The following is an 11,860-nucleotide window of genomic DNA, read 5'->3' on the forward strand; positions in this document are numbered from 1 at the left end:
ATGATCTCCCGAGGTCCCTTCCAGCCCTGATGTCTGTGAAATCTATTAAAATCTATGAAACCTTTGAGACTTGAGGCAACCCTCAGAAAATGCCAGCTCATAGTTTTCACCCTTTTTTTTTAACTACAGAAAAATAATAGAGCATGTTTTAATATGTTTAATAGAGCATGGCAAAGACCTCAAAAGGACCACAACAGTGGATTTCTGTTTGAAATCTCTGGGTTTATCTTATAAATCATGTTTATAGACCTAACAGTACTAACATTGTGTGGCACCCACAGCACTCTTGAGCAGATCTCAAGGCACAGCTAAATTGAAAAACACTACTCTCAGCTAATTGTCAGACTTTGAAAGGTTTTTACGTACCTGAAGATGCAACCTGGGCTCCTGCAGTTGGCTTTTCAAAAAGAGTTAGGTACTTCTGTACTGTTGAATAGGTCTGTGCGAGACAGCACCTTCTCATTTTGACTTCCATTTCGAAGGGACAGTGTTTCATTTCATTTAGTTTCATTTTGTTTCGAAGCACTGTTCCAGTTTGTTTCATCGAAACTCTTTTGACGCGTTTCAACGTTTCGCCCATAGGCTGTAACGGGAAATCATGAAAATGTCTAATGTCATTTCTTGCTTGATTTGGATTTCTTGCCTGATCTGCAAGCCCAGCTTCAAAACTGGAAACATTTAAAAACTTTCAAAACATTTTGAGTGCCCTCATTTTGTTTCAAAGCTCTTTCAAAGCCTTTTGGTCCATTTCAATTTCACTGTTTCGACCTCGAAATGCGTTAAAACGAAATGCCCAGCAAAATTTCGCACAGCCCTACTGTTGAAGATATCATCATGTGCCTATCTCTGTCTTTAGGTGTCTCAATCCTTCTAAAAATCTGATTCACAGTGTTTAGTGATGTGAACAAATGTTTCATAAACAGGTTCCTCTGCTAAAATACTGTGTTCTTTGTTTTGTAATCAGACAAATATGGAACACCATATCCCCCTTTGTTCTTCCTGAAGTCGTCATACTGGGTCAAAAGCCAGCGGCGTTATGATGGTGGGAGATCTGAATTTGAACAGAACTGTGATCATGCTTTTGGTGATAATGTGGAACCAGTGCCTCCAGAATTTGCTGAAAAGGAAGTCATCAGGTACAATGTGATACATGAAATGTAATGTGTAGCTACATATTACATCTGGAGACGGGAGCAGCAAACATGCTATTGTGCTCTTTATCAGTTTTGCCTTACGTCAGTTTTCTCAGTTTTGTTCTTCAAAGGTTGGTTTCATTTCATTAAGGAAAAGGTAGAGAGTTAGGCTGAAATGAAAGTAAGAGCCAGGTTAAAGTACTCAAAAAGGAAAGGATTAAGATAACGACATATTTGGCTTAATATGAAAACTTCCTTGAAAAATAACAGCAGCAAAGGCTGAAAGAAGCCACACACATTTTACTGGAAGTCTATCTGGAACATGATGCCCAGCACCTCCAAAGGCAGAAGGGCAAGATCATTACAACACATTCAGACTTTTCTATATGAGAGGGCTCACCTTCTTGGGTGTTGCACAAGGTACTCTGTGAAAGGTTGGGGCAGGGCATTACTAAGACAATGAAGTGTGTCCTGCTGCCTGTGGGAATGGAGGGACAAGATTCAAGGCAATGGAGAATCAGATCTTTAGGTATCAGTAAAGAACCCCTGAGAAACTAACTTGCTGTGTTGCACTATTAACAATAACTTCTTTATCCTTCCCTTAGGATCAGCAATATTAAAAAAACATATGGAAAGAAGGAGAAGCAAGTAGAAGTGTTGAGAGGTACAAAGGTTTCCTGGAGCATTTGTTTCTGTTTTACCTACAAATGAATTAAATACATTCTGGAATATTAAGGCTTTTTTGTTGTTGGTTTTTAAATTTATTTTGAGAGGATGCATCCAAGTTCTGCTTTCACAAGCTTACAAAGGCAATGCAGATATTGTCATTTGGGACACTTAATCCCTGCTACATTTCCAACAATATGTAAAAATATTGAAATCCTATGATCAAACTAAAACAATTGCACTTGTCATAATTGCTGAATGAATATCTCAAAACATGACTGATGAAACTGATGCTTACTTGTTCAGTTTTTAGGGGCTGTTTGTGCCTCCTAGAAGTAAAAGGGAGCATACTCTGTTCTAGGAGAAGTGAAATAATCATTTTTAAAGTGTCAGTATTTTTTTTTCCTTTCTCTGCAGTGCCCCTTTCCAGTAAATACCAAATATCATGCAACTGGATAGGACCCGCAATCCTAATGCACAACTAATTTGTGTAGTTCTGACATTGCCTATGTCAGTTTTGGCCAAAATGATATTTCTTGGCAAGGGTCACAAAGAGACTTAACTTCCTTCACTAACCCTTATTCTATCAGGGTGTTGTGTGTTTATTTTAGGTTTGTCCTTAAATATTTATGAAGGCCAGATCACTGCATTACTTGGTCACAGTGGAGCTGGAAAAACTACATTGCTAAATGTCCTTAGTGGACTCACTGAAGCTTCGGAGGGTATGATGATATGCTGTCAATCGAGGGGTGGAACGGGCTTGATTTCAACTCTGTTGGGGGGTATGAACAAAGGACTCGTCTGATGTTTGTGTCTGTTTATGCTGCAGGTTCTGCCACCATATTTAACTACCGGATGTCTGAAGTGAGAGACAAGGATAGAATTAGAGAAAGAATTGGGTTCTGTCCACAATTCAATCTCCAGTTTGAAGCTTTAACAGTGAAGGAAAATTTGCAGGTTTTTGCTGGAATCAAAGGGATCCTGTCCAGTGAGGCAGAGCGTGAGGTGAGTGCTTCTTACTGGAGAAGAACCTTGACTGCGTGGCAGCACTGGAGAACGTGCCTTTGAACATCTAATTTAATTGTGTAATGTAAAAATATGGTGATACCTTGAATATCAACAGTGGTTAGGATGTGTCTGAAAATTGATGCCAATTTCTTTGGAAAGAAATGTGCATCCTTAGGCACTGAAATTCCTTTTAAATTCTCGCTCTTTATTCGTTTCCTGGCTGGCATACTTAATCTCAGCCAGCAGAGTTTGGTTAGTTCTGCAGTTCAGATTTATAAAGCTATCCCAGGTGCAGGGGGTCCTGAAGTGCAAGGCTTGGTAGAACCTTTGATAAAATGTCTGACTATTCTTTATTGTGTCTTTCCTCATTTATATGGCTTTGGCACAAAGGGGCTACCCATAGCATTAAACAAAAAAGGAGGGCCCTGCTCAAGTAGCTTTGCAGTGCAGTTTTCAAAAAGTATCCATGTGCTATGGATGTAGAAAGGCATTTAACAGGATTTTTGTAAAGGCTCCAGTGCCTGATCTGGCTTCTTTCCTATTACTCTCTCTTTTTTATTTAATCTCATGTACCTTTTTTGGCTTTATTAAACCTTAGACCCCATTTCTTACTCCCTGCTATGGTAGTGCCATGGTAATAACCCAGGGCAGCGAGGAAAAGAGTAAAGATTATTTCATTATCATCTCTATTTAGTTTGCAATCAGGGATGAGATATGTGCACCTAAGATAAGCAGCATGAAGCATTGGTTTGTATGCATATTGCAATAAAGATCATTTCTACAGCTTTCTTTGTTTTCCATCTCTGATTGCTAATGAAACCACTCCCAGCATGTTGCCAACTGATGTGTGAGATGGTTAACCGTTGCAGTGATATGTAACTGCAACCTAGAACGTGATATTGGAATAGTGACATCAGGAAGTGAAACTAATGCTTGTAATTTATTTTGTGCATATTTCTAGGTGAAAAATGTCTTAACACAGTTGGATATGATCCACATACAGGACAAACAAGCAGATGAAATAAGCAGCGGACAAAAAAGGAGTTTATCTCTTGCTATTGCCATGTTGGGAAATCCCCAGGTAAAAATGAAGAATTCAAGTACAACTAAGGGATGTGTGCGTGTGCATAGTATGCGTGCATGTGTGCATGTTTATTTATATAAAGGCACAGCATTCAGAAGATTTATGGATGTACTAACTGTGAGTGTTCCTGTGACTACAGTAGCATTGCTCAAAGGGGTAAAAATTAGGGACAAGGGCGACATGTAGGGAGTGCACATGGGTACACGTATACCCCCTGAGCGTGGCAGTGCACCCCCTACAAAAAGACACTGCCTGCAAGTGGCCGCTGACTTCTGGTCAGTGCTCGCAACCTTCCACCCCCGCCACTGACAGCGCCGGTGGCATCTGCAGGAGCTTCGCGCTTATCACCGCCACGCTCCTGCTGCTGCCAGCGCAGCCCGGCCCCCCCACAGCTGCCAGGGGCACGTGTCGTTCATGATTAGGCATATGAGTCTTTGTGGGATCAAATCCTGTGTATGTGTATGTGTGACAAGTTTTTACATGTCCTCCACTCAATATCTTGAGTTCAGGAAAAATAGCTGAAAATGTCTATTTATCTTTTTTTTCAAAAATATGGACTACAATCAAGTTTAGGAAGCAAAGGATATGGAAGCAAAAGCAATAACCTGTTCAATGCATACAAGTTATCTTCAGGACAAAAAATATTAGGCAAATAGATGGAAATGCCGATAAGACTTATTTGATAAGACTTAGTTATCAAAATATCCTGAAAAGAAAGTTCAGAGGCCAAAAGTCTGTAAATATCCATACATAAACCAAGAACTCATCACTCCAATTGTATCCATGTGCTCTATCAACAAACATACAAAAATCATGAGTTTGGCTTCGAGGCATGGACCTTCGTAGACAGAAACCCACTTTGTCTGATGCTTTACAACTGTAAGACTTGGCAACACTGCACATGTCCGCTTTGATTCCTCGTTGCAGGTTCTGCTGTTAGATGAGCCAACTGCTGGGATGGATCCCTTTTCCATGTATCAGGTGTGGAACCTGCTGAAAGACGGTAAAGCTGGTCGAGTGACTCTGTTCAGTACACGGTTTATGCATGAGGCTGATATCCTAGCAGGTGAGCACTGCCTTTCTCACTGTGGTAGAGTAAGAGCTTAAAAGCAGAGTTTTTCTGTTGAATTGAGCTTAGTGCATTGAGTCCTTATTTGGAATTAGAGTTTTACAATGACATTTTGGCCCCACTGAATCAAGGGCAGATTTGCCAGTGACTTCAACAAAGCCTGGATTTCACTGTCACCACTTTTGATAAATGCTGTCTCAGTAAGGACTGCAAATTCAGCCCTCTGAACTAAACACAGATCTTGCTGAACTTCATCGAGGCAATTCAGAGCTTTCATTCTCATTCACCAAAGAGTGAGGCTGCTCTGTGTCCAAGTCCACCATAAATCGGTGCTGTTTAATTATGTGAAATAATGTCTGTCTGAAACTTGGTATTTTTCCTGGTGTGCATGCCTTTTTCAAGTAAGAGGAGAATTTTAAGTCAGTTGTATCAGACCACATCAGCTTGGATACGTAGGTATAATACTAAAAAATCATGTACTACAAATGGGGTTGTCTTCCATTTTCCCCAGGTACACCCTGCATCCATCTCTCCTAATTCATCTTTCAAACCTACTTCTACATTTAATCTTTCCTAAATTATTTACTTCACCTATAATCTTGGCCTGCCAACCCTCCTCTGAACTGTTGTCCTGTAATGTGTAACAAATCATTTGACAAGCATTCTACATATGCTGACTTGACACACGTCTTCAGACTCTCAGTTTTATTCCTGGCCTGATTAAAAAATGCCTTTTAACGCGTGAACTCTGAAGCATAAATTCTTGTGTATTTCTTCCTCTTTAGACCGCAAGGCCTTTATCTCGCATGGGAAGCTAAAATGTGTTGGTTCATCTCTGTTTTTGAAGAAAAAATGGGGGATTGGTTATCACTTAAGGTATTATTATTATTGTTATTGCAAATGCTTATCACGTTAAATTTAGATCTCAGTGGCAATTACTTCAGTCCTAGCAGGTAACATCTGAGAATTCACATGTAAAATGCTTCCTAAAATAACTGAATAGACGTAATGATAAAAAAAATTCAAAAAATATTTAATAGATACTCAAAGCATCTGTCACCTCTTAAAAAATAGAGCTGTTTATTGATTTTTTTTTTTTTAAGATTTCATGAAGTTTTCTATTCCTTTTCTTCACAATCAAATGAAGGTCTCTCAGTGCCCCTCAGGAGAATGAGGGAGGTTTTTCTTCCCAGGACAAACGCATGGTTCAGACAATGCCCTGGGATCTGAAGAGACTCAAAACTCTGCTCTCTCAGTTAAAATGGTTTGGGACTTGGACCATTTCAGCAGCTCCGCGATAACGATCCATGTACTTACTCTTCCCCCACAGTAAATGGAAGGAAGCCCCAGGAGGACTTATCCCTGACTGAAAAAAAATTAATAATCATGGTATATTTTTAAATCATTGTGCGTTGTTTTAGTCCATACCCAGAACTTAGCTATCTCGCGTCCCAGAGGAGTACCCTAACTATTTGGTATTGTGAAGTGACGCCGTTTTCTCCTTTTATCCAGAAATTCTACCCTGGACCTAACAAAACTTCACCTAAAATTTGAATGGAGTCCTTCACCAGCTCTATTGAGCACATACAATCTCTGTTTGCCATTATGATAAGCGATGTACTTTTGTAGTTAATTTTTATCCTGGTGTCCCATGATATAATACTTAAGATATTCAGATTCCACTTGCAGCCAGTTCTGTTATTCTCTTTATTCTGCTGTAGCCCAAGAACCCCAACAGCGAATACTGCTAGAAAGTGGACGCTTCTGGCTGGCTGTCTTTAAAGCTGTTTCCTCTTGGTGCCTGATCCTTCCAGTTCTGAGAGCCTCATGTGAGGTGCTGACTACTTAGCTCTCTTTCCTAACCACCACCTCTGATGCCTTATCTAATGTATGAGATAGTTGACAACCAATCCTGTCACCCTAACTTATCTACACCGAGACCAATTCTGCACTAACCTTTCACATCAATATGTTTAGCAGGCACCGAGAACAGCTTTGAACAACAGTACACCCAAATAAGACAGGCTAAGAAATTACTGCCTCAGTAGGCTCATGTATGAATTTTCAGCTCGCTTAACCTCTCTGGCCTTAGTACACACAAGAAGGGGTTTGTGCAAGGCAGCTCCTGTTTGAGAGTAGGATGTGTAGAAAGTGTAATGTAGTTAACTCCACCCAGGGAATAGTGTGCAGTAGTGAGTAAACTGCAGATTTACTCCCTGACTTCCTGGGTGTTAATTTCTCCAAGCAGAAAAGTTCTATTAAAAATAATAAAATAAAACCCTGTTTTTGAAGTTCTGTTAAAATAGCATCTTCAGGAAAAGATAGATATTATTCCTGAATATGGACTGAAAGACCACTGATTTTTTTGCTTTCTTAGTGTTCTACAAGATATAGAAAAATACACTTTACTAATTAAAAGGTTAATCATTTGCTTCTTAAACATGAACAGGATGCATACCGGTGAGCTCTGTCACTCGGAGGAGATGACCTCCTTGGTCAAAGAGTACATCCCTAATGCTACATTCTCAGGACAGAGGGAAAATGAACTGGAATATGTTTTGCCATTAGAAACAGTGGATAAATTTCCAGGTAATTATATTCTTAGGTGTGTGGGAATCAACAGTGCAAAGCATCGGTACGTTAGTAAATATAAAAAAGAAGTACGAAGAAAGAAGTTCTGTAAGATTCTTGGACACGTTCAGGAGTTTAGCAGACAGATGAGGGAGCATTGCATCATGAATGCTTTGCAACTTCTTAGTCTGCGTTTAAGACCAGAAGGGCTCTTTTCTTCCACTCACAATAAGGCACATAAGATTTCAATCTGGACAGAAATGTTTAAGGGTGTGGGGAGGGGGTTCTGTTTTAAATGTTTAATATAGGTGGTAAGATGAGCAGCTTGTAGTCCCTCACTTCTTTCTTAAGCCATTGCATTCTAGTGGAAGTTTATTATAAAAAAATGAGCTAAAAAAGATAAACTTGGACATTTCTGTAAAAGAGCTGTTTACATGGTTGCCCTATGACTAGGAGACAGGGTATGATCGTCGAGTCCAACCCCCTGCCCTGGGCAGGAAAGAGCGCTGGGGTCAGACAACCCCAGCCAGATGCTTGTCCAGTCTCCTCTTGAAGACTTCCAAGGTAGGAGAGAGCACCACCTCCCTTGGAAGCCCAGTCCAGATTCAGGCAACCCTTCCCATAAAGCAGTTTTTCCTAATGTCCAATCTAAATCTGCTCTCTGTCAGTTTGTGGCTGTTGTTCCTGGTTATTCAAAGGGGTGCCTTGGTAAACAGAGCATCTCCAATTTGTTGCTGCCCCCCCCCCCCCCGATGAATTTGTAAATGGCCACAAGATCCCCTCTCAGCCTTCTCTTGTGGAGGCTAAAGAGATCCAGGTCTTTCAGTCTCTCCTCGTAATGCTTTACCTATAGGCCCCTAACCATATGAGTGGCCCTCCTCTGGACCCTCTCGAGGTTATCGACATCCTTCTTGAAGTGCGGCGCCCAGAATTGGACGCAGTACTGTAGCTGTGCCCTGATCAGTGCCGCATAGAGGGAAAGCATCACCTCTCTGGACCTGTTCGTGATGCACCTGCTAATGCATGACTGAGTGAGGTTAGCTTTACTGATTACTTTGCCACATTGACGGCTCATACTCATCTTAGAGTCAACTATGACTCCAAGATCCCTTTCTGCTACTGTGCTGCTGAGAAGATCGTCCCCTAGCCTATAGGTGTGTTGGTGATTCCTTCTCCCTGGATGCAACGCTTTGCACTTGTTGTTGAACTGCCTTCTATTCTTTTCTGTCCACTTTTCCAGCCTGTCCAGGTCCATCTGGATTCGATCCCTTCCCACTAGTGTTTATTTTACCCCATAATTTTGTGTCATCTGTGAATTTTGTTCTCGGGACACCAATATGTACTGGGAATTACTCTGGATCTAGATTCATGTCCCTAAGGTAAAGATTTGGCCAAGATGCATTGTTTTCTTATAAGTTCAAAGTATGCATGTTCCTTCCATCATGCAGATCTCTTCTGTGGCCTAGACAGTCACTCTGGCCAAGGGATTATCAATTACGGAGTTACTGTGACAAGTCTGGAAGACGTTTTCCTGAAACTGGAGGGAGAAGAGGCAATTGCTGAAGGTAAAATAGTGGGCCTGATCATACCATTTTCAGCCATGCCTCAGAGGACTGGCCCGCTGATCATTTTCTCTGGCTCACCGATCTTTGCTAGCAGGGAGGTCCTTCATGTATTAGGTTTTGGTACGTCTGGAGTTCCCAGTCTGCTCCCAGTGATTCTTTTCCCTGTTCTTTACCAGTTGTCAATAGGAAGCTAACCACTGTCTTGGGTTTTAGGCTGGAGGTCTTATATGCAACTATTTCAGAAGATACATTACCACAGAAGCCAACTTTTTTCCCCTTTTTTAACCCTATTCCTTCTTCAGTAATTCAATTTGTAGCATTCTCCTTAAATTTTTAAGTGAGCTCTTCCACATATGAAACCACCAATATCTCCCACCATTCACAGAACGGAAGATTGTAGGAAACAGTTCATGAAATATGTTAGTTTGTTGTTATTTTTCACTGGAGAAGAGCACACTGTGCTTAAAAGTTAACTGGATCTAATAGCACTAAGAAAATAAAATATATGTTATTCTTCAGGTGTCGTTTATTATACCAGGCTTGGAATAATATAAATCTGGCAAGAAGGGAAAAAGATGGGCAGCCTATAGAGCAGGATATGGGAGGTGTAAGTGGGTACAGAAGTGTTAAAGGGAGAAGGATTTTTTGTGTGTTCATTTTCTTGTGTTAAAGTTGTTTCTGTTATATTGTTTCCTCAAGAGCACTTCTCAAATGAAGTCTCTTCCATTGCTGAAAGAAGCAGGGACGTTTTATGTGCTGTTAAGCGCTGTTTAATGGTTGATACTTTTTTGCACTGAGTTCTTCCTAGGGCTTCTAGTTTTACTATCTGTAGAAGAAAAGTCTTGTCGTTGGTTTAACTAGGCACTAGTTCCTTGTTAGGTGATGGTGTCTTCGGTGAGGAGCAGGCAGAAGAGGAAAAAGAGCCCTTTTCTGTGGATGGAGTAGAACAAGATCTGTCACCCTCCAACATTCAAAGGATGGCTGTAACCGGCATGGCTCTCTGGAGACAGCAAGTCTGTGCCATGGCAAGACTTCGCCTCTTAAGGCTGAAGAAAGCAAGCAAAACCTTCAAGTCCATGTGAGTCCCAAAGTATTTGTGACTTGTTCATTTGAAATCGGTCTGTGAGAGGACGTTCCATGTACAGCTGTCCACATGTGCTGTCTCTCATCATTCAAAATAAAGGAATCATAATTGAGCATGTCTTGCAGGGCAGGTATTTGATTGGAGATATTCCTGGCCTTGAAAGCTGACCCTCAGCTGTTTAGGAAAACCTCACCTTGAAGAAAACCAATATGCATATGTCTCTCACTGTCTATCTCTAAATAGCTATAGATATTACTTTATTAAGCAGAAATCAAATGAAATGTTTCCCTTTATGGAAACATTTAATTTGATTTCAATTTAATACAATTAGGTATTTTCTACTAAACTAATAATATAACCTCCCCCCAGTGGCATTTGGGATGTTCCTTCCCCATCAGAGGAAGAGATGAGAGACTGAGCCATGAGAGTTTTTCTCTCTCTCTAAGATCTTCTTCCCTGTGCCTCACTGGAAGGTTTTTACCTTCACAGTATCTGCAGAAGGGGACCCACATGTTGGAGCTAGAGAAAGGGTAATTTCCCACAATCCTGTCCACCCCCCTCACCCACCCAGGAAGAGACTTTCAGCTTCCAGGTTTGCCTGTGCTGTTACCTATGATGTGGGACCAGTATCAGGTGAGCATCTCATGGCATTGGCTGCCAACAACTGTCTCAGAAACATGCATCCTAAGGAACTCAAGCACATGATGTTTCATGGGTTAAAGAAAGGCACTTCTTTGGCCCTGGGGACTTTCTTCCTGATAAATTTTTAAAGGCCTGTTCTTAGAGCTTCTGAAAACAAAGTTGTGAGGATCTTGTAAGTACTAGGTACTCTTGATATAAAGATTGTTATCATGCAACTCTCCTAATTCTGTCTGTTGGTAAAAATGGGCAAAATAGCTGTCTAAATGCACTTGAAACTGTTTGTTGCTTTAGATTACTGCTATCTACACTTCTTCTGTTACCTTTGATTTTGGAATTCCTCCTGATGGGCATCTTGTTGCTTAACAAATCTTGGGAGATGTCTTCTGCTCTATATTTTCGTCCTCTTGGAATGAAGGCTGACAAGGAATACAAGGACTACACAAGTCTTTTGATCCTTAATGAAACAGGTGAATAGAAAACAGAACCATGAGTCTGATGTTCATCTCCAGTGGTGTAACTAAGGCAGGGCAAATGGGGCAACTGCCCAAGCTGCTGACTTTGGTGGGTGGTGAGGGAGAAGAAAGTGGCAGCTGCTGGCAGCCATGTAATCAGAAGTTGCCACTGCCCCTGTGCCCCAAGCACCCAGCTATATCCCTGCTCTTCTGTATATCCTTCCCTCTCCCCCCTCACACATATCCATATATTTCTTGTCTTTACAAGAAAATCCAACATAGAGGGAGAGGAAGGCAACAGTATTGGAGCAATGACAGACTCTAAAGAGGATGAGCAGAGGGACAGCATGACTTGAAAGCACTGCAGGACGCAATAAGAATTAATAAGCATCTTGCTGTGTGTTGTATTTTTTGAAGGCAGTGTGTGTTTTGGGGCAGTCAAAATTTTTTTGGTCAACATAAAGGCCAGAAAACCAACTTAGTGTGGCTTTTATTGATTCATAGATTTCATAGATTTCATAGACATCAGGGCTGGAAGGGACCTCGGGAGATCATCGAGTCCAGCCCCCTGCCCAAAGGGCAGGAA

At 41.1% G+C, this 11,860-nt stretch overlaps 1 protein-coding gene across 1 annotated transcript in view; it reads left to right on the forward strand.

Annotated features, from left to right (window-relative positions):
- Positions 1-11,860, forward strand: part of LOC109314944 (ATP-binding cassette sub-family A member 10-like) — a 51,306-nt gene that overhangs the window by 21,512 nt on the left and 17,934 nt on the right. The window contains exons 11-21 of the mRNA XM_019542342.1: positions 965-1,136; positions 1,739-1,797; positions 2,411-2,521; positions 2,629-2,804; positions 3,769-3,888; positions 4,819-4,957; positions 5,746-5,836; positions 7,410-7,549; positions 8,980-9,096; positions 9,958-10,174; positions 11,114-11,289. Coding sequence (XP_019397887.1) covers positions 965-1,136; positions 1,739-1,797; positions 2,411-2,521; positions 2,629-2,804; positions 3,769-3,888; positions 4,819-4,957; positions 5,746-5,836; positions 7,410-7,549; positions 8,980-9,096; positions 9,958-10,174; positions 11,114-11,289 — 1,518 coding nt within the window. The remainder of the gene's footprint in view (positions 1-964; positions 1,137-1,738; positions 1,798-2,410; positions 2,522-2,628; positions 2,805-3,768; positions 3,889-4,818; positions 4,958-5,745; positions 5,837-7,409; positions 7,550-8,979; positions 9,097-9,957; positions 10,175-11,113; positions 11,290-11,860) is intronic.

The sequence above is a fragment of the Crocodylus porosus genome, unplaced genomic scaffold (assembly GCF_001723895.1).
Source record: "Crocodylus porosus isolate Cpor-Errol unplaced genomic scaffold, CroPor_comp1, whole genome shotgun sequence".
In the NCBI taxonomy this organism is placed as follows: Eukaryota; Metazoa; Chordata; order Crocodylia; family Crocodylidae; genus Crocodylus; species Crocodylus porosus.